We start from the raw sequence: 23,105 nt of genomic DNA on the forward strand, positions 1-23,105 counted from the left end.
CTGCTTTTTTCAAACTACATGCAGATTTTTTTGCATAGCTTTCAAATTTCTGCTCTGGAGAGGGAAGGGGGTTGGGGGGAAAGTGGGTTTCTACAGCGAGAATAACAAACAATCTTGTTTTTTAAAATGTTAACAGATCAGACCAAAAATAACTTCTAAACATGCTATCAGTAATTTTGAGTGGGTTTTGCTGTGCTGCTTGTGAATTATCAGTTTAGTTGCTGGTTTCAAAACACCTGCTCTGTAACGTGCTATTTTCTGTTATCCCAGTTCTTCCCTCTTATCTTCCACTTTATTTACTTTGTGCCAGGGCAGGCAAAATGTCATTTCTCTAAAATTGTTGGTTAGTATTCTTTCTTAACCACCCTGTCTAGTAGTGAGCTTTCTAGCTTTGTTTTTCTTCCCCATCCCTCAAATCACCGTCATTTTATTCCCTGAGGTTTGAGGTTCTGCATTGCTTACTGCACAGCCAAACTCCCTTCGTCAGACTCCCACTTAAACTGAAGTTGCTTAGTAAAAGAAAAAGATACTTTACTAGGCAGTGTAACAAAACCACCATGCCACACCCTTAGCTCTTTGGTGAGGCAGGGTATAAAAAGTAATGGAAAGTAATGCCTTGCAATAAGTAAAGCAAATAGGTTAATTTTACTTTTAAATGCTCACTTTTGTAAATTGGATTTGCCTTGGGGGATGAATGGCTCATTTCCCAAGTGATTGTCTGTGTCCCAAGGAAGCATTACAGATCAGCCAAATCCAGTGCTGTGTGCAGTTTGTATCCCTGTTCTCCCCCACTACTCCCAATACCAGTTAGTGCCAAGTATAAGTTGCAGCACTCTAGCCCTCCACAGGGAGTGTGCACTAATTGGTCACTACACAGCAGTGCTGCATTACACAAATAATGAGAGCTTTTCATCTAACAAAGCAAAGTCAGAGACATTGGTTCATCTTCTAAGTATAGCACTGTTGTTTCTCTTTTTTTTTAATTTAACCTGGTTGTATGCAGTGGCTAACAGGTAATTTTTACCAAGAGAAAAAGGTCTGGTGCAATATTTTTGGTACATCATGGTACAGAGTGAACACTTGTTTACTGCATGCTTATTCTGAGAAATTTATATTTAAAAGTTAATTTTGGCCTGCTACACTTACCTCAAAAACTCGCTGTGTACATCAAAGGCTTCAGAGTGCAACTTCATGTTCTTCCTTCTGCAGTTTTAATACATTTGGCTGCTGCTCTGACCCTCAGGTAGTTTTGCAGTATGTAAGCACCCCTCTTGGGAATGGTCTGTTGTCCGTGGGGGTCAGGGCCCAGTTCTGTAGCTTCTCCTTGCCTGGAGTACTTACAGGATTGGGATTTAACTTCTAGATGTCCTTCTCTCTCTACTTTGAACCTGGATGGTGAACTTGTCCTTTTTTTGTCTGGAAAAGTGACACCTATAAATAAGGACCTACCAAATTCACGGTGGGACTGGGGTGTGCGCTCACTCCTGATCAATGGGGAGGCAAAAACCATGGCTTTAAATACAGCGTTTTGCTTCCTGGCCAGTCAGCAACATGCCGGGAGGTGGGGGACGACACACACAGGGGAATCTCCAAGATTAAAGGAGCTGTTGCGTGCTCCACTCCCGCTGTGAATTTGGTAGGTTCCTACCCATAAATGACAGCAGAGCAAGAGCCAGTCAGCATTGCAATGCTCTGCCATAATTCTAGATAGCACTGTTCTTAGGCACAGTTGCTTATCAGTGGTATCAAAACTAAAGTACAGCTGTTGAGAACCAAATGGATGAGACCCCAGAGATTAGCTGCATTAATTTGCACTCATTCTTTCTTTGTTTTTAGTTTCAAGGGTCAGCTATTGTAGCTGTTCTTAGAGCTTCAGGATTTAATGGATGATGAAACAGAAGCAGAAACAAGTAGCCTTTTCATTTCAGCAAATTCATGTGGTGTTAATTTCTGCTTTTCTTTCACTGCAGAGAACCTGGAATATAATACAGAGCCTCATGAAATCCCTCACCCTGATATTGGCCGTTATTTTTCAGAGTTTACAGGCATGCACTACCTAGCAAACACTGAGCTGGAGATGAGGTATCCTGAGGATTTGGAGCTCACATGTGCAACAATCCAAAAGAACTATAGCTCAAACAAGGAATGAGCGAACACAAGGACAGAAAATAGTTTATCACAGCTGCTGTATCCTCTGTGGATGGGAGTATAGAAGCCAATTTTCATGCTGACCAAGTATTGCATTGCACTTTGTAACATGTGATATAACATATATCCAATAACTACTCAGTTACCATCTGCCTACACTTGTCCAATTAATTTGGGATATATTGGTTGTCAAGGGCAAGACATTAATAATCCTGAAGTGACAGTCACTATATAGAGTGTGGTGTCTCTTTGAGGTCATGCTTTTACCATTAGCGTGGTAATTTATTTTCCACATTTAGGATGTAAGCATATTACATCTCTAGTCTGAAATAACCCCATTTTATGGATAGGAAGGTTGGTCACAATTGCAATTTTTGTATAGATACTTTGTATATAATAGTTTTAATGTCTCTAAAGTTCCATGATTGTTACCTGTATAGTAATTGTTTCCTGGGTATTCATGGTAGTTAGCATTCCAACTAACAGCCTTCACAGTGGCACTGGAACTTACAAAAAAAAATTGCAAAGTTCAATATGGTTGTAGGTTCAACTGTAATTCCAAAAGACCAGCTAAAATTAATGCTTTTAGCAGTCACAGACACAGAACAGAATCATTTTGAAGGTGACTTCATAGCTATTTTCTATTTCTCCTAGCTATGTCCCTAGTAAACTTGTTGGGCCCATATTCTAACCCATATTTTTCTTCCTATTATTAATTGGTTCCCTTCATGATGTTGAATATGTGACCTGGTCATATATGTTCTCCATGCCTTCATGTTGTTACAACTTTTTAAAACTTTTAGTTTGCTAATGGAACAGTCATTTACAGGTGACAGACTGCTGAAGGCTCTCATCAGTGATCTCTAGTTATCTTAAGTGATCAGGTCTGATTGTGCCATGAAAGCCAGCAGGTACCCAAATCTGGGAAACAATGCTGGTGTTTCCTCTATCTTGATGTCTTCTTTCTTTCTGTCAAAAAAGAACAATGCCCTGGGAAGGGGGAAAGGAGTCATTTGTCCAGATTTGTTGCCTGCAGGAATTCAGGAAGCCAGAGTTGTAAGGAGACTGAATGGACAGAGCCTGCAAAGCCTAGAAGGGCACATCTACATGAGACACTGACTGTGCAGTAGCTGAATAATACTGTGCAGTAGCACGTCACAACACCAACTAATGTGCTAATATGCTACTGCACAGTAACAGCTGCACAGTAGCATTCATGTAGATGCATGCAAAATGTAAAAAAACAGTATATGTTTGTTTTCTTTTAAGTTTCCTTAGGAATTACATGTGAAGTTGCTGAAGTATTTATAAAGGTATGAAAAATACATACAGTAATTTATTTTCTAAATTGATAACGCTGAACACGCTGCAGTCATTGTGTCTAATTACTCTGTGGTTATAGAGGTGAGACCTAGTTATCCTCCCCTGTATTGTAAAATGACACATTATTGTACAATTTTAAATGTCTCTGTACATTAATTTGTGCACACTTCTTTTCAAGATTATCATTGATCTGCATGCAGTATTTTTCTGAATGTTTAACAAGTGCCCTGTGCTTTTACATAGTGAAGTCTTGGTGATCTTCTGGGTTCTCAAAACTTGAGGATACAACAAAGGGAAGAACTGTGTGGTTAGTGCTGATGACAAGGAAAGATAACTGAAACAGCACTATAGGAAATCATTCAGATTGGGTTTATTAGGAATTAAGGTGGGGCAGGAGATGCTGTGAACCTGCTCATGGTTTGAGAGCCATATAGTTAAATAGTTTTTGCCAAGTGTGAAAAACCGAGATTTAAAAGTCAAACTCCCTGGTTTGGAGGGGTTGAATTGTAAATTGTAGGATATCCTGGACAATTCCCATATTTGGAGGGATTCTGCCAGCATACATAGAAACACTGTCTGTGTTTGGTTTTAATTTCTAGTCCATTGTGCATCTTACCTTTTTACATAGTAGAGAGACAGTATTAGCAGTCAGGATTCCTTAGTTCTCTTCCGAGCTCTTGCTCTGTGAAGTTGTGTAAACCAGTTTGCTTTTCTGTACTTCATTTTTCTTTGGTACAAAGTGAGCAGTCTAATATTTGGGCATTGATAAAAATGGTTAGCAAAGCACTGAAATTCTCAGTCAAGGTGATATATAAATGCCAAGTATTATTCTGCTGTTGAATATCTATGGGATTTATAACCAAGCTCCTACACAAACTCTGGTCATGTAGGGATTTATTTCAGCCGCCTCATCCAATGCTGTTTGATTTTCCTCTGCTTTTAAAAGGTATCAGCCTCCTTGGATTATGATTGTAAATATGTATTTAGATTGTTTTTAACGGTGTTATTTATTCAGTGATGCTAAACAGGCCCTAATCGCCTGTTATGTAAATCTTTATTTTGGCACTTTATATATTTTAGAAAGAATGGATTTTGGATCAGATATATCATATAGATGTTTTTAACTGTTTTTTTTCACTGATTTTTGAAAATTGTCCCTGGTAACACTTGCTGTAATATACTGCAGTGTTTTCATCTTACAGACTATTGCAAGCATACACTAAAATAAGCTGTGTAGTTAATTTCTTCAGGCAAAAGTTACAGGTTTCATCTATAACAGAGTATAGATTGACCCTGTCTAGACTATGGATGTGTGGTTTGGAGAATATTATGTACACATAGGTATTTGTGATTTTTAGGACCCTTAGAACACTTCTGCTTGCCCATGAATGGCTGAAAGCTTTCTCTGAATACAAGAAGGAAATGGTCCTATATATGGTGAGATTTAACCCAAATTATGGTTCTGCTCTGCAAACCAATTCTATAGAGGTATGGTTTTGTGTATAATTATAGCTTCCTTATCATATGCATTAAGTTTATATGAAACCGTTACATTTTTCTGTTTGCTAGTCCTGCAAATTCAGTTTGGGATCTGAATTAAATTTGTTTGTTTTTTTTCCTTTTACATTGCCAATAATAAAAGTTCTTTAGGAGCATTTACTATCTTGGTGACACCTGTGCAGCTCACCTGTTTTCCATCGTTTCAGAAACGAAGGTGATAGGAACCTAGTAGGCAGCCTGGTTGCACAAGAAGGAATTGCTTGCTTGCTTGCTTGCTTGCTTGCTTGCTAACAGGACTAAAAAATAGTAGGAACTTGTGATCAGAAATGTCAGAGCTGATTTCTGCCTAGAGAAAATCGATCTAAAGAGTGCAGTGCCATTTTCAAAATCACTTCTCAGAGTAGAACAGTACTTTAGCCACAACTTACCATCAGTGCATGCTACCCCAGGAAGATTAGACTGTTGACAATATTACAAGATGTCATTTAATTCAAGCATACAGCCAAAGCCAAATTTTTCTTGAGTTGTTTTAGCCTTGATAAAAACCTGCCTTTAAAACCAGACTGGTTTTGACCTTCCTTATTTAGGAGGAGCCTTCTAAGTTAAAACACAGTTTTGTAAAGTGAAGTGTGTCCTGTAAAATGATTCGTAAACCACCGGTTTTAATTATATATAATGGTACAACTAATTTTCCCCTAAAGTTCTTTATGCACTTGCCATTCCAAATTGAATTTAAGCATATTGTTGTGGTCTTTGTTTTTGTTGTTTTTGAAGACTTGTTGTAATTATGTTAAATATTTCTGTAGGTCCACCATGTTCCATTTTCCTAATCACATTTTTAGTATCCTGTAACCTTTCTGTCTCAATAGGGGAAATTTATTTTCCATTTGTCCATCCATTTGCAGATGTTAACTGACCTTCTATAGCTATCAGCAAAATTTTAGCAGAGTAGGTGCAATACCCCTGTGTCCATTGATCACATAATGTTGGTGTGCGAGGAACACATTTCACTAGCCTGCCAAAATAATACTTCCCTGCCCCCCCCCCCCCAAAAAAAAAAAAAATTCCAGGTGAAAATAAATTATTTCAAGGCAAGTAAGTATTTATTATTGGTTATTGGACATTAGACAGGAGGTAAATCTGATTTTGAAGAAATGCCTGTCCAATGTTGCAGATATTTTGCAAAGGTGGCTCCTGTTTCACTTGGATGCATACATCAGCAGGACACTTCCAGCTCGAGTCCTTAATTTGTGTGCACATTTTGTAGAATTGGCTCCAGTTCATACTGTTTACTTTAGGAGGCTATTAATCCTGGAACTTCTTTATTTTCTTGAACCATTGTGTGAGCGGATCTAGCTAATATGAACAGAGAAAATATTATCCACCCTGGTTTAAAAATAATGTAGCCTGTTTTCCAGAGAAACTGGAAGACACAGTTCCTCTCTTGTCATGGACCTCTGCTTAGTATCTTCTCCACAAAGCAAAGGGGATATTCATATATGTCCACACTAGTATCAAATTCCTCTTTTCCACACTAAACATATAGGCTACTTGCATATGGGGGGTGAGGAGGGGAAGAAAAACCAGCACTTTAAACTCAGTGCGCTCCCATGCCGAGGCCAGTGCATGCCCAAAAGAGGCATTGTATTAGTTGGACCTGGCTTTCCCAGTGTCTGTATAAAGTAAGCGCTTTAGTGGTGATTTTTGGCACTTTTATCTAATAGCTGATTCAATCAGCTGTTAGATAAAAGCGTCAAAAAGCCCTGCTAAAGCATCCAATTTATACAGATGCTGCGGAGCTGGGTCAAGTAACGCACTGCTGCAGTAAAGCATGGTTTTTTTTGTTTTGTCTTTTTTTTTCCACGTTTGTCGGTGCCCATACTGAACATTTGTGAAAAAATTGTACTTTCTGCTGCAGCTAATACCATTGTCTTCATCCTTTATCTCCAGAATAATTAATGTCAAAGGCTACCTCCTGTCTGTCTTTTAGGAGTTCATTGGAGACCAATAGTGTATTTAATTGTATTAAAAATAGCAACTTATAAAGCTTTTGTCAGTGGATAACGTGCAATAAGACAGAGAAGAGAAAGGAATGGGAGGAAAATTTGGGAGATCAGTATATATTAGGCTTACAAAATATGGAAAGTGGATGATAAATTAGACTGGGCTCCCTTAAAAAAAAATAATGGCATAAATGATATGGCAGTACAGTACTATTCTCAGTTTATCAGGCTTGTTTTGAGTACAAGACTGATCAAGACAAGGAAGCTCCTGAACTGCAGGCATATCTGGGAATGCTCACCTATTCCCAGTTGGGTCTTAAGGGTAAGCACCTGTTACAGAAAGTACTGCTCTTTATCCCCAAGATCAAAAATAAGGGCTTTCATCCAGTTTCCTCCTCAGAAAAGCTTTATTCTCCCATTAAATGCACATTCCAATCCTGAATGTTCTGGTTTACCCTTGTTTTGATTTATTCAATTGGAGAGGGCAGTGAATGCTCAATACTGGATGCCAGCATTCAGTTTACTGTGTAACATATGCTTCATATTCATGATGGAGAGTGAACGTATGGCTGTTGTGACTCAACAGTCTTTTTGATCCTGCCTGTATTTCACTTGTACAATTCTGAAATGATGTAGAATTGGACGGCTGTCTTATAACTGAGAGGGGGAATGTTCAGTCTCTAATGGCTGACATGGTTTTCGAGGTGCTGTAGTTTTTCCCCAACTGTATTTTATCCTGCAATACTTTTTATTCAGTGGGTGGGCACCTTTGCCCCCAGGTGCTATGGCTCTCTTCTGACTTTGAAAATTCCAATAAAATAAATATTGATAATAAAACACAGCTTCTGTTTTGGATTTTTTTCACTTTATTTTAAAGCAGAAAATCAACTGTACTACGAACTAGAAGTCTTGTGAGGTTTTCATGCAATTACCTTAGAGCTGTTGGTAGAACACATTTGTCAGAGTGAAGAATTCCTGCAGTCTTAACTAATGTCCCTTGAGCTTTAGGAAGTAAAGTAACCATCTAACCTGGTCTTAAGTAGTTGTCTAGTCTGGTCTTTCTGCATTCTCTAAATATAAAACGGGCAGGAGTTAAATTTTAACATAGTTTGGTTTTCTGAAGTGTTCACCTCAAATCCTAAAGACTTCTTACAACGGCATAAGAAAGAACATAAGTGTCATACTGAGTCAGACCAATGATCCACCTGATCCAGTATCCCATCTCTGACAGTGGCAGGAGTGGATGCTTTAGGAACGGAGGAGTGGCAGGAGCATTTACCTGTACTGACTTCCTGGTGATGGGCCACTTGCACGAGCTTTGCAGGCTGTATCTCGTTCATGAGCCAGCATCGCTGTTCTAATCCTTTTTTGAACCTGGCTATCTTATCTGCCTCTGCAACCTCCTATAGCAATGAGTTCCACAAATTAACTACAGGCTGTGTTTAAAACAAAAAAAAAATTGTTAAGTTTTAAACCTGTGTCTCATGAATTTCAGTGGGTACACTGTAATGGTAGTATTCTGGGACCTGGTGGATAACGGTCTATACCCTTCACGAGCCAGGTCTTTTTAGTCTCCCTTGGTATGGCAACTGCTCCCTACCTCCTCATTTGTGGCTGCCCTTCTCTGTACCTTTTCTAATTCTATATCCTTTTTCAGATGGGCCCAGAACCACACATAGTGTTCAAGATGTGGGTATACCAAGAATTTATACAATAATATGACAGTGTTCTCAGTTTTGTTTTCAGTGCCTGTCTTAACGATGCCCAATGCTTTTGTGGCTTTTTTGGTTGTCACCGCACAGTGAGCTAATGTTAGACAAATATCTACAATGACTCCAAGGACTTTCTCTTGAATCCTAACAGCTAGTCATGTACATATAATTGAGCTTACGTTTTCCATTGTGCATTACCTTGCACTTGTTGAGGTTGAAGTTTTAATCTGCCATTTTTTTGCCCACTCATCTTGGTGAGATCTTTCTCAGCTTCTCTTCATTAGCTTGGGATTTGACTACCTGGCAGTTTATCATAATCTGCAAATGTGGAGTTCAGTGTGAACTCCCATTTCCAAATCATTGATTAAAATGTTGAACAAAATAGGGCCCAGCATAGATCTTTGTGGGACACCACTTTGTTTACTTCTCTCCATCTTGAAACGTGGCCATTTAGCCCTACCCTTTGCTTCCTATCTTTTAACCAGCTCTCTCAATCCATGGAAGTGTTTTCCTTCCAATCCCATGGCAGCTCAGTTGTTGTTTTTAAAAAAGCCTTTGATGAGGGACCTTGTTGACAGCTGCCTCAAAGAACTCCAGCAGGTTGGTGAGGCAAGGTTGTCCCTTACAAAAATTGTGCTGATTCTACCCCAACAGATCAGATTTGTCCATGTGACTGATGATTTTATTCTTTATTATAGATTCTACCAACTTGTCAAGGATGGAAGGTGAGACTCACTTGTCTGTAGTTCCCAGGATCACCTCTGGAGCCCTTTCTGAAAAGGAGTGTTATGTTGGTAATTCACCAGTCATGTAGTACAGAGACTATTTATTTGTAATAACAGATTACATACTATTGTCAAAAGTTCTATCATTTCACCTTTTAGTTCCTTCAGAACTCACAGGTGTATTCTACCTGGTCCTGGCCACTTTAATAGTATTAAAGTTATCATTTTGTTCCAAAACTTATCTTGTCTTCAGTGTGATCCAACTCTTCAGACACATCTACTAGGGAGAGTTGATCTTGTATGAGAATCCTCCCTCCCCAAAATTAATTTAGCTTCTCTGTGATTTATCAAAAAATGTTTGCTTTTATGTTTGACCTGCCAGAGTTTGAGAGTTTTCCTGGTTTCCATATCTTTTTTTTTCCTTTTTGAAGAATGCCTTTTTTAGCTTGGATGGCCTCCTTAGTGCTGCTATTATACCATGCAGGGTTTTATCAGATCACTTGGTACCCCTTTGATTTTCAGTGTACACTTTTTTTCTGAGCCTCTAATGTGGTGTTTTCAAACAACTCCCAGGCTGCCTGCAACATTTGTGACTGCTGTTCCATTTAACTTCCTTCTAACTACCGTCCTCATTTTTTGTGTACTTTCCCTTCCTAAAGTTGTATATTGATGTGGTGTTTTTGCCTTATTCCTTCCCACTGGGATGTTCATTGTTTATGGTCACTGTTAGAACGTGGCTCACCTACAGACGCCTTTTGAACCAAGCCCTGAGTGCTACGTAGAATTAGTTCTAGACTTGCTTCTCCTCTTGTGGGTTTCTACTTGTTGTAGAAAGCAGTCATTTATTGATGCTTTGAGTAAGGGGGTTGGACTAGATGACCTCCTGAGGTCCCTTCCAACCCCAGTTTTCTGTGATTCTACTATTACATCATTTATTACATGGCTCTGCTGGTGTATAATCTGTAAATCCTCAGTTATTTGGCCTTGATTTTTTTTTTTGTAACATTCCTTCCTCTCCTCATTTTACTGGCAGTTGGGCCCAAAATCTAGTTTCCCCTGCTGCCACTGAGCCCAAAGGTTGGAATGAAAACCTTTGTTTCTGGGGGCCTTCATTTTCATGTGTGCTTATGGTTCTTATAGACTCTAAGGCCACCCTTGATGACATAACTCAGTTTATTCTACTTACGGTCACAATTTTGCAATCTTTTGTTCTGAAATTGAGTGAATCTAGACTAATACTCATTTAAAAACAATTGCATCAGGTGCAAAACACTTAAACTGGCAAGGAAATGTCCATTTGCCTTGCTCTTTATACACCCAGTGGGTAAATAGATTAATGTTTTGCTTAACAAATAAGAAACCATATCTATAGAAAAAATCAGGCCAGGTAAGCAAATATAGGGCTTCTGTGACTGTTTTATGAGGTTTTTTTAATGCTTGCCTCTACCTCACTTCCAAGAAATTTGGTCACAGTGATCCTGCTTTTATAACCTTTGGATCAAATTAACATAACTCACTGTATATAAGCTGTTGCTTACAAAAGTTTATGCATTTCTGAAATAGTCTATAAGATACAACTCTGCCTGACTTTAGACTAAAACAGCTAACTACTCTGTGTGGTGGAAGTAATGCTGCAGTTGGCCTGCAACATGATTACCAACCTTATTTAAAACAAAGAGTTGTTGTTTAAATATTTTATCCTTCATGCTGCAATCCCTTCTTCTGGTACTTGGGACTTGTTTCATTAAGTTTTTTTGCACTGGTCTAGTTACACAACCAATGAACAGGTTTGTACTGTCTATTCTACACAGTACAAATTACCTCATACTACAGCAAAGTGGCTTGGAAGTGGGGTAAGTAATTGCAATGAGTATTTGCAATGGTGAATTGGTGCAAAAAATCCCTACTGTAGACTGCCTCCTGTCGTATAAGCATTCTTATATACATGCAGTTCCACAAAGGGAACTGTGCTCCTCTGGAACATAACTTCTGATGTTCTAGGCCAACCACAAAGGAATTGGTGAGTGGTCCAAAGTTTGTCTGGGAGGCCAGGTGGTTAGATTCATGCAGAATCTGTCTCCTGCTAGGCACATTGTAATATCCTTTGTTTGAAGAGAGCTATTCTATGATAACCCAAATGGTGGGGTTGGTGGCACTTCTCCAAAAAAAAAAAAGAGTCTATGGTGAAGAAAAAAGAGCAGAGACCCCCATGAAGTCTACTAAGTACAGTGTTGACACTAGCTATGTGGTAGCTTACCAGGACCTGGACCTTTAATATCTTTCAGACTTATCTTGATGGTAACTTTCATATCCTTACCTGTGTTTTTGCACGTGTTGGTACCTGCATGTAAACACCCCTTTCTTCCTCCTACATTCGCTCACTTGGCGTAGGTTACTTAGCTTTTACAAACAATTGTTTGATGTCTGGCAACAGTTGTGGGTGGACATGTTGATGCTGAGCAACAAGCACTGGATTTAGGTATGAAATTTGTGTTCAATACAGAGTCCCAAAGAAGAACAATTTATTCCAGAAATGTCATGGAGGCGGACGAAAACAGCAGTGGCAACTCCTGCACGCTAATGGAGGGAAGCAGATGGCTTCGGGGGGAATGTTTATTACCCGTGTGTATTGCCATTTGGCTGCCAGTAATAGTTTTGTCTAATTGTTGCTGTCTAGGTAGAGCACGATATGCATGAATCATTCAGATTGGTTTTGGAAACCAATTATAAGGACTGGAAAACAGCTTTGTGTAAGGATAAGTGTGTTCAGCTCTGGATTTCAGGGTGTTGCATGCCCAATGCACACTAATTTGACTTGCGCTTACTTCTGGGAAGGGTGTGGAGCTAGATGGGAGGAACCCGAACTCTAAATATACCTGTAGGTAACCAGGCTGTTGGCTTTATAAGATAGAAAATTAATTCTTTATTTTTTTTCCCCCCTAGCCCCCTATTAAGTTGGGATGTAGGTGTGAAGAGAGGATTCTAAAATATGGAGCTGGAGGCAAACATAATCTTGCAAAGTTTTATGTTGAGTATTGGGACAAATCAACGTAAGAGGATTTGCTGAAGCCTTGTGCAGGTTATGTTTTCTTCCATTACAGTCTTTTGTCAGGAATAATATCAGCCCATCAACTCAAACTTGGTGTTTTGTTTTGTCTTGTCATTACTGATGAAAGAACTCTGCCTTACTCACTGCTGAGTAACAAGCAGAAATGGTGGATTGGCAAACCTAGAACTGAAAGTCCTTTGGTCACAACATGACTATAATATGTCTCGGCATTGCCCCAGCTGTGCTCAGTCCAGATCTGAAGGGGGCATTTCAGTTTTTCAATGATAGTCTCAACCTCTTGCAAAAACTGGAAAGTTTTGTGAGAACTTCCACCTAGTCAGTTCCAACATTCATGGGGGTAGGAGAGGAGGATAATCATATTTTCAACCAACTCTAATTTCAAGAGTTTCAAAGTTTAAATCATTTATACATATTTAAACTCCACCCCCCCAAAAAAAAAAACAACAAATTTGAGTAATTTTTACAGCTGTACAAGTAATTGCTTTTCTCCCCCCGCTTCCTATTCCACCTCCCCCGCCACTCCCCCACGACTCCCCCACATCTATGCACTTGTGTATCTAAGGAGACTTGGCCTTTAAAAGACAAAAGGGAGAAATGCAAGTCTATAAATGATAATGATAAATAATACCCCATCTTTTAACACTCACTTAAATTACTTCCAACTAAAGCTTCTCTTTCATATATGGCTGACATGGAACACTTGAGTAGTAATGCTTTGTAACTTCTATCGCTGCTTATTTATAAGTGAAAAGGTAAGTCCTGGTTTGAATTGACTTATAGATATGAATTCAAACTATGCATCCCAACACCTGATCAGCATCTTTTGCTATAGAGGGGAAACAAGATCCATCTTTCAGACTGATGGAAAACGCATCCCTTTCATTTTATGCTTCAGTTGGAGGGTATAAGAATCTTTGAATTGGTGGACTCTGGTTCCATTGCTTTCTCTTTCATGGGTGTGGACACTGGCTTTCCCAGATGCCTGGCATGGTGTTTAGGAGGAACTTGACCTTCTCTTCTCTTTGAGCATAAAGCTGGTAGGTTTCTGTGATCCTTGAGAGCCCCTAGTCCACTCGTCATTTGGCTGGGATTCCCTTTAGTGCCAAACTGTTGTCTATCAGTTGATATACTCAGCTCTTCCACTGCTCTGCCGTCCTCTGAGAGAAACACCCAGCACAGACTCCACAATTAATCCCTTTTCGGGGAAGGGAGAGCCTCATCAATGTTAGCCTTAGGCAAAAGCTCGGCTTTGCTTTAGAGCAGCCACTCCAGCATTCACTGCAAAGCTGCACACAGTGTTCTTCCCAGCTGTGTGGTATTTTTGTCTCTGAACTTTCAGAAATGCATGGAAGAGGAATTTTTGAGCATTGCTCCTTTACCACCACACTGAGGCCGGGCCAGAACCTGCAGAGTTCTTAGTAAATATATTTTCCTTCTCACAGCAATCCCACCTGCAGATCTTCCTTGTTCTCTCTCCATCTCCTGCACCAGTCACAGTTGCACTCCACTTTGAGAGTTTTCACTCAGGGCTTCATCAGACACCTCATCATATGAATCTGCATCTCAAACTTTGTTTTCTCCAGTCAATTTTTCTGGTCTAGACTGTTTTCCCCCTTCCCCTATTGCTTGTTGAGACCTTTACAAGCAACTGGGGAAGCTAATTGTATAGAGAAATGGTGAAATTCAGTATACATGAAACACTGTCAAACATGAAAGAGAACTTATTGGTATTTCTCTTCTAGTAACCTTCAGTTACTGCAGTAGTTTCAGAAATTACTTGTAACAACCATTGCTATAACTTTCTCCACACTGTTTCTTCCTGTTTTCCTTGGGAGCTATGATAGTTTTTGGCATTTCATTATGGGAAAGCTGTCACTTCCTATGCAACTTCTTTTAGAGGGAGGGTATGGTGGGAGTGTGTTCTGTTCAAGAGGCTTTGGTTGGCTTTGAGGGAAACCAATCCTACATGATTCAGTTCTTCCTGTTTCTACCTCTGGGCTAGGGACAGACATTCAAAAAGCCTGAGCCTGAGTTGATTCAATCTTTGCAGGTTAGTCTAACGTGGCTAGGCTAAATCAGTTTTGTAACCAGACAGACATCCTAGAAATGCAGGCACATGCTTGCAGTGGCTCAGGCTAGAAGCCAGGGGGTGCTAGAGCAGCCCTCCCTTCCCCTCCACAGGGCTGAGCTGAGGGGGGTGTGGCTAGGCCTGGCAGGAGCTCTGATTAGGGAGTGGTTCCCCACCCCCTTCTGACCAGCCCAGCAGGGAATGCTTACCACCCCTAACTCAGTGTTTATTAAGAAAACAACAGAGGGACATTACCAGTAGGACTGTGCAAAATGGCTATGTTTCGATTCAGTTTCAGATTTGACCATTTTGGAGGACAGTGATTTGTTTCAGTGTTTTGGATCACTGTCCTGTTTTGTTTCGGCTGAATCTGTTTTAACAGGCTGCAAGGGAAGCTTTGTACAGCCCTACCTACCCAGGTAGGACAGGGCTTCAGGCAGGACAGGGCCATGGGTGGCTTGTCCAGGGAAGGGGAAGGGTTGCTGCACGCTGTTCAGGTGAGGAGACCCCTGCATGGATCGCTGATCCCTGTCATGCCAGGTCATGGGGCAGGGAAGCAGCACAGTGTGGCTAGTAAGCCTGATAGTCCCTGCCACGCGACTCAGCTCCACAGGGAGCAGAGATCCATGCTGGGGTCTCCTCATCACCACAGCCTGCCCTGCGCTGCCCTGGTGATGTGGGTTGCGTGGGGCAGGCAGCAGCAGGGAGGAGACCCCAGCGCAGCTCTCTGCTCCCTGCAGAGCCAGGTTGTGCGGTAGGGCCATGCTGGTCCCTGCCACGTGACCTGGCTCTTCAGGGAGCAAGGATCTGGGGCTGCATGAGGTGGGAAGGAGACCCCAGCGCGGATCTCTGCTCCCTGCAGAACCAGGTCACGTGGCAGGGATGCCCCAGACCCTGGTTTGATTCCTAGCTCTCTGATTGCTTCCCCCAGCTCTTCCCTGGGGGTGTGGGCCCCTGGGTCTGTGCCAGGTTTCAGCAGGCTGCAGCTGCAGGCTGGGACCAGTGGCAGAACTGCAGTCTTCCTGGCACTTAGCATGGGCTGTGCCAAGTGACTGCTGCTGGCCCCAGCCTGCTGAAACCCTGTGCACAGATCAGGGGCCTGCACCCCCTGGGAAGAGCTGGGCAAATGATCAGAGAGCTGGGGAATCAAACCGGGAGCTAGATGTCAATATCAGAGCAGTCCTCCCCCCCCCCCCCCTTTTTCCCCTTCCTCTTCCTCTTCCTCTTCTTATTTCTTGTTTCCCTGCAAGCCTGGCTCCGAAACTCTGACTTTCTCTGAAACATTTCTGAAATGTTTTGGAGCCTTCCCATTCTGTTTGAAGCTGTTTCAGGGCCTTCCATTTCAATTTGGATTCAATGTTTCGGGCACCGCAATGGCCCAAAACAACTCTGAAACGCAATGGCTGCTGAAATTTTGCACAGCCCTAATTACCAGCTATCTTTTGATTCTGCCTTTGTCCTGTGTGTCACAGCTCAGAGGTAGACAATAGGACTGTGATTCCAAATGGAATCAGAGGACCAATTAAAACTTCCAAATTGATTTGAAGCTCTCCAAATCAATTCAGAAAAGATTGAGAGAGCTTTGGTGATTTTGGGCAGTCTCTACCCACTGCAGCAGGGAGCTGGCCCTGGACTCCATACTGGTAAGTAGGGGTGGGGGAGGCGACCATGGGGGGACCCCTGCCTGGCCCCATGAACTGCCTGCTCCCCCAGCCCCCCATGGCTGCCCCACCCAGGCCCAGCTCCTGGCTCTTTAAAAAAAAGCCCCAACTCACTGGATGTTGCCAGGCAGGGGGTGATCCCTATTGCCCCCCACTGCCTCACACCATGTGGGGGGCTTTGCCATGACCCCCCCCGACCTCTGCCCGCTCTCCCAGCCTGCCCCCATGGCTGCCCCACCTGCCCCAGGTCCCGGCCCTTTAAAAAAAAAAAAAAAAAAAAACTCAGCGGGTGCTGCCAGGTGGGGGGGGTGATCCCCACTGCCCCACACTGCCCCCCCACTCTCCCAGCCCTCCCACAGGTGCCCCACCCAGGCCAGCTCTGGCCCTTTAAGAAGAACCCCCCCCCCCACCCACACAAACACTTTGAAGAGCGAGGAGCTGGGGCAGGGGGGGCAGCCATTCAGATTGGGCGGGGAATGGGCCTGTGTGATTCAGAAATTCAGCTGATTTGGCAGCAGCTGAATCTCCAAATCAGATTCAGCCGAATCAATTCGGGACAGTGATTCAAAGCACTGAGTCGAATCACTGTTCCCCTGAATCGGCCAAACCTGAATCCAAAGCAAATACTAGCTATTTTGCACAGGCCTAGTAGCCAGCATGTGGTCTGCTAGCTAATGCTGAGGTGTCTGTGTGGGACAGGGACTGCCTGCTTAGCAAAGAGGAGGGGAGGAGCGGGGGAGCCTGCAGAGACTACCAGAGCTGGAGCCAGCCCTGCTGTGGAACACAGAGCCTTGCCCAGCCCAGAGAGCATGCTGGGATGCTGGGGGACTCTGACTTAATTTAAACCAGCAAGAACTGACTGAGATAGATTGCCTATAGATAACTCTTCTGTTTTCCAATTTATAAGCTTCTTAGTTTCCTCCTAACCATTGCCTCCCCAGACTCTGATAGCATGTCCTGCTATCTTTGTAACGCTCACTTAATTGCCTGCAACAAAAAAACATTGACCAAGTTACAGTATGTAACTCCAAGTAAATTAGTTGAGATTTCAACATTGTGGATGTAACAGCTTGTAGAATATGAATTTACAGGAAAAGGAGTCGACCACTGCTTTGTGTTTTATGGATTGGATGTGAACAGTAAATGCAGGGGCAAAGCAGTTTTACATTTGTTTTCTGTAATATATTTAGAGCTTGGGAAAGTTTCTGGACTCTTGACCCTGGAGACAGATGTTTCCTTGGTGTCCGTAGGACATGTGTACAATTGAGAGTGCAGGGCTGTCCCCCATACCCTTCTACCTCACTGAATCTGGTTAATGTACCTCAACCTTGCCTGGGAGACAATCACCCCTAGATGTAGACAGCTGGAGACTTAATGGCCTTTCACAAGCATATTAATTATTGATTTGTGCCCAGGTTTCTATCTCTAGGGAAAAGTCTTCAGAGTACCAACTCTCCTCCCTGGGACTACCAAGTAGCTTCTATGTGGTGACATTTGCTAAGTATAGTATTGACATGGACCTAATCAGAGGCGATCATTAACCAGCCTATTTCATTTCTGTTTCTCACTTGAATTCAGGCTGTTTTAGCTTCGACAGGGATCTGGGTCTGTTGTAGAAGTGCCAGTTCATTTTAGTCTCTTTGATTGATTATTAGCTTGTCAGGAAAAGGGTAGTCTCATATATATCTATTACAATAATAACTTGTCTTCTTACAGAACCATAATACGAATCATACTTTTATTAATATTTATCCTCTTAACTAAGGAAACAGCAAAAAGGACAGGAAGCCTGCTCCATTTTAATCATGGAGGCAATACTAATAATAGGACAAAAGGAACTGAGTGACACACTGAGGAAAAGAAGTAATAGAGCTTGAATATGCCAAGAGTTCAGTGTGAAAGTCAGTGGCTGCCTGCATGTGCAAAGGATGTGGAATTGCTTATGCATGCTGATCAAGTGATACAACAACATAATTTCACAGCATAGCAACCACTAAATGCTGCTTCTGCTTAGACATGGTGTTTTGTATTTTCAAACAACCTGTCTGCAGAAACGTCATGCTGTCATGATAGAAGTTTCTTTGCAGACAGGTTTTGATGTGTGCTTGTATATTTTGTCCTTTCTTATTTTTGTTCCAGAGTTTGCTGTCATAGGCAAACTTGGCTTCCAAAAGACCTGGATCATTTTATTACAGATCTCATGGCATATGATTATGCAGGCAAGGATCAGACAAAAAAAAAAATCTCCTCTTCAGGGCATTAATTGTCTTCTAAAAAAAAAAGCACCCACGGAGGCAAAAAAAGGTTCCCCACAACCACTAGCCATTAAGGTGCTGTACAAATAGCTGGCTACTATGTATTATTAAGGAGCTTTGTGAAAGGAAGGAGGGGCTGTTGGCCTCCCTTGCAAGCATCAAGCAGTAACCCTGCTGGTGGCAGGATACTGGACTTAATGGGCCACTGCTCTGACCTGGCATGACAAACCTTCACAGTCACTTCTACCAATAAGCATCATAAACTCCTCTGTTGCCCCTCAGTAACACCATAATGAAGGAGGGTGACTGGAGCACCAGCCTCTGGTACCCAAGTGGGATGGGGGCAGAGGGTCAGCCACAAAAACAGCAGCAATTGCACTGCCAGCTCAACTGCTACTACCACACCAGCAACACAGCCACTGATGCTGCCTGGTGAGCTGCAGTCACCCAGAGCTCTCAAGTGTCTAGTTACACCTCTGTCCACCCAGTAACCACCTCTTTGTGTAGTAAAGCTATCTCTGCTCTTTGGAAAAAGGGAAAATCCTCTTCTCTCCTTCTAAGCAGACTTGCCCACACTTTCAAAGAAGTGTGCTTCCTGGCTTTCCTGATTAATGTTTTATGGTGTCATCCTGTTCTAGAAAGGAAAATGCCTTTCAAACCTAAAACCAAGCTCTTCTGACATTCCAGATGCCTGCTGTTTTCATGCCTGTCTTTTAAATACCAGCTCTAGGGGTGTTTTTAAAAAGGTTATTTTGACACTGAGCTGTAAGAAAGCCATGAAGGAGGATGCCTTTTTTTGCTTGGCCTGCTAAGATTTTTTTTTTATAACACAGTTGATCGTAGTTCAGAGCTCGCTGCTCCTCTGCTGCCACCTTCTGCCTCTCCAAGTGCACCCCTTGTGGCATAAAACCTCATGTCTCCGTCCCCCCTCCCCGAGAGGGGAGGGTCCCAGAATTCCCCCCTCCTCAAGGAGGTGCTAGTCTGAAGTTTTGTACTTTGTGTGTTCATGTTTTGTACTTTACTGTGTGTTCACATTGTACTTATCCCCAACGGATCTGCACTTAGTTCTTGCTTTCGGGAGTTTTTGGCCAGTTACAAATAGAGTGATCCAAAAGAGCCCTCTTCACAAAACTGCTCGATCTTCCCAAGAGGAACAAAGAAGAGCAAGAGAAAAGGATTCTGAAAACAAAAAAAGTCAAAAGGCATAACCACTCTTACCTGGGTAGGCCAGACCCTGGTAACTCATGGGTATCTGTCTGTTCCCTATGAGGTTCTGCCTCAAATCTCCACCCCCTGTCATTTAAGGATGCAGACAAACGTGCATCTCTCTGTAACTCTGAATGCTTTGCAGGAAGCGCTCCAAGTTGCAACAATCCCCTGGACCAAACAGAAGTTCCCTGTTGGTTCCAGTGGGGAGGGGAATCTAGCTGCTGGCTGGGAATGGCACCTCCTCCCTGCCAGCCCCTGCTGTTTTCAGAATGGGAAGGGGGCAAGGGAGCAGAGGGAGCTCCTTCTGGGGGTTCCCCAGCCAGGGCTGGAGGGTGGAATGGGTGAACTGGAGCTCCCCCCCATCTCGGATCCCCTCCACCCCCAGGAAACTAGCAGGGGCTGAAAAAGCCCGAGACAAACTCCCTCCACTCCCTTCGCCCCCCCCCCTCCCATTCTGAAAACAGCTTGAAGGCTAACACAAGTTACAGAAAATGCTCTATTTTGAAACATCTTCATCTGAACCCTCATGCAATGAGGGTTCATATTTTCACACAATCAGCCATTTTTTAAGTAGTTTGCAACTGTGTACATGTGTTTAGTCATATAGACTGCTTTCTGTGGCCAAACCAGGCAAAAATTGTCACTTCTGTCTGCACCCTTAAAGGCTGCCTAAACTACCTTCTTTTTTCACCCCTGGGTTTCTTGAATCTGGTTAAACTGGTTCAGGTAGCTCAGCCAGGGTGTCAGAGAGAGACTCTGATATGGGTTCAGTGTCCCTGACATGAATGAGGATTCCTTTCTAGGTGGAGTTCCTGAAAACCCTATTTGAGAAATACCTGTATAAATGCTTATAGCAAACAGCTCGGTAACCAGCATAAACGCAGCATTCAGAAATTATTCCAGACTGCTCCAAATCTGTCACACTAGCAACAGGATGTTTGCCAGTCTCCTGCCAAATGGCTTGCTTTTTTTAACTACTTGGATTTTAGATGACCAATTAGGCTATTTATGTGCAAAAGCACATCAACTGGAATTAGACGTGTGAGAAGGGAAAACTCCTAACTGTCCAATTGATGAAACGTGCAGTTAATATGAATTAGAGAGACAATGCTATAAGTCGCTGCTTACTACAGAGCTGTCCTATTGGAGTCGTACATTACTATCAAGAAACACAATATTAACAGTACAAATTACAGTATTTAAGTGCCTTATTACTTAAGGCACTTTCTCATGTTCAGTCATTCACAAATGTTAAGTAATGAGTTTTGTACTTCCGTTATGAAATTTGATTTATTCTGCTTGGTTCCCTACAGCTGCATTGGTTCCCTAGAGGCTACATCACCCTCACTTTTATGCACAGGAATAATTTTGCACTGATGATGCCTTTCGCATTAAGTCAAAACACTCCCAAAAATCAGTGAAGCATAATCAAAGTTTTGACATAAATATGGAAAGGAGACTGGGCTCCCATGTGACCTCCTATGGATCTTGTAAACTGATTTAGCAAATTATGCTGGATGATTTGGCATATTTCAAAATATTGGGAGAGGGGGTTAAATTGTTGTTGGACTTTGAACTCAGAGGTAATGTGAGGATCTCTTACCATAAAATAAATAAAACAAGTTCATTTCTATAAATGGTTTAAGTTCTGTTTCGTGTCTATAATTGGACATCAATGCTAAACATTTTTCATAAACAGAGCAGTCCAACTCTAGAGGTTGCCATTGGAAGAACAAATACTGACTGCAGCATTCAGGCCAAGATCTAACAAATTAATGGGAAGAAGTCTTAGAGAAGTCCTACAACCCCAGAGGTGGGCCTGTGATTTTAGATGGCTTTATCTGTCCCTACTGTATGGTAGCTAATTTGTGTGGCTTCAAAGTGCAGTTTCCTAATGCCTTGAGTGCTAAGGACATCAGTGGAGAATTTGGCTTTGTCTCATTATATTATAAATCATGCTCTGCAAAATACAAAGAGCCTGACTCCCACAAGGACACTTCACACTGCACACATGGTCCCATTACTAAGCAAAATGAGGTAAAGAAAGAGACCTTAATGTAACTAGAACTGGGCTCCATTTCTTCTCTCTTGCATTTCTTTAGTCTGGGGCTTGAATTGGGTCTACTTCTGGTGACTGTGCTTCAGCCTAGTTGGATTTTCCTTATACTTAAGAACAAAAGCCCCCATTTAAAGATTAAAATGGAGTCTCTAGCAATTATAATTGTAAAGATAATTGAACGCATGAACAGTGCGTAAACCAATGTAAAGTTAACTTCTTGAGTCTGCAGGCAGCTTAAAACAAGATCTCTGAGTGTGGAGTTAGATGTCTTCTGCTCCTCTCCTTGTTTGCTACCATTGTTAAGATTCAGAGTTAGCTTAACTCCATCTGTCACTGTAAAGTACCCTGACAGTGGTATTGATTATATGCAAATCTTGGCGATATTGCCATTCTTCATGGCATGTTTTCTAAGGAGATTCCTGTATCTCCTACCTTACTGAAAGGGACAAATGCAGAGCATGTTCTTTCCTTGTTACTTTTGCTGTGGCTGGAAGTGTGGGGGAAAGAATAAGACACATGGCTGTTTTATATTCTCAAGCAACATTGTGTATTAATGGGAACAGAAGATCACTGCTGTCCTAAATCCAGTTAATCTGAAGACACGGCAGGTTCTTGGACCCTGAGGAAGCCTACATGGCTCTCCCTCCTCCTCTCTAGCACAATATTATAATTAGTGGCTCTTGCTTCCTCCAGATTCAAACTGATGAACTGTACAGCAGTCCCCCTGGCACTGCTGAGTCGGCTTCTTAAAACACTCCCTTAGCAGGTCTGCTATCTTGCTTCCTCCCTATGTTTAGTATTGGTCTTGGTAAAACAACTTTCCTCGTTCCCTCTGACAGTCGCTACCTGCAGCATCCTCACTACCTGCAACATCCATCACAACCCTGGCCCCTAGTTTGGGCTTCAGGGAAATTGCCCAAGCTGTTTCAGTTCAGTGCTTTATACTAAGGGGATGGGTTCCTCTCACTCCATGTCAGAGGAGATTCAAGAACTTGCTGAGAAGACTGGCTGTGAGTATTATTTCATGCTTAGTTCCTTTGTTGCCACTGTCTTATTTTTAATAATTGCAAATGGTTTATGGAAGATCTGACAGGCTATCTTTCTTTTTTTAATGCATCTCCGACTACTGTTTCTGCAAACATTGCACTGAGCACAGAGCTTGTGATAAATGTGGCTTAACTGCAAAAATGATTTTGGGCTTGAGGGTTGCTTTATCTTGTTGCAGTTTATAGCATCTTGCAAAACCTAAGCAAGTGATGACAACTAGATGACAGTACTTGGTTGGGAAGGAAGGTTGTGAAAGTTAACTTAAAATATAGTCTGCTCAGTTTTCACTGACAATTCAGCCCTTGGATGAGACTGACTGGAGTTC

The 23,105-nt window shown here is 42.1% G+C and overlaps 2 protein-coding genes across 6 annotated transcripts in view; both read left to right on the plus strand.

Moving 5' to 3' along the window:
* FBXO21 (F-box protein 21) overlaps nucleotides 1-6,016 on the plus strand; it is a gene marked incomplete at its 5' end in the record, with an annotated part of 34,352 nt that extends 28,336 nt beyond the window's left edge. The window contains one exon of the mRNA XM_006016842.3: nucleotides 1,971-6,016. Within this exon, the coding sequence (XP_006016904.1) occupies nucleotides 1,971-2,149 (179 nt within the window). The remainder of the gene's footprint in view (nucleotides 1-1,970) is intronic.
* A 16,402-nt stretch (nucleotides 6,017-22,418) lies between these two features.
* The window catches only part of TESC (tescalcin), a 31,204-nt gene continuing 30,517 nt past the window's right edge, over nucleotides 22,419-23,105 (plus strand). For all 5 annotated transcript variants that reach the window (XM_006016790.3, XM_025192872.1, XM_025192881.1 and 2 more), the window contains exon 1: nucleotides 22,419-22,743. In XM_006016790.3, coding sequence (XP_006016852.1) covers nucleotides 22,686-22,743 — 58 coding nt within the window. In that variant the 5' untranslated portion in view covers nucleotides 22,419-22,685. The remainder of the gene's footprint in view (nucleotides 22,744-23,105) is intronic.

Source organism: Alligator sinensis, unplaced genomic scaffold (genome assembly GCF_000455745.1).
Source record: "Alligator sinensis unplaced genomic scaffold, ASM45574v1 scaffold216_1, whole genome shotgun sequence".
NCBI lineage: Eukaryota > Metazoa > Chordata > Crocodylia > Alligatoridae > Alligator > Alligator sinensis.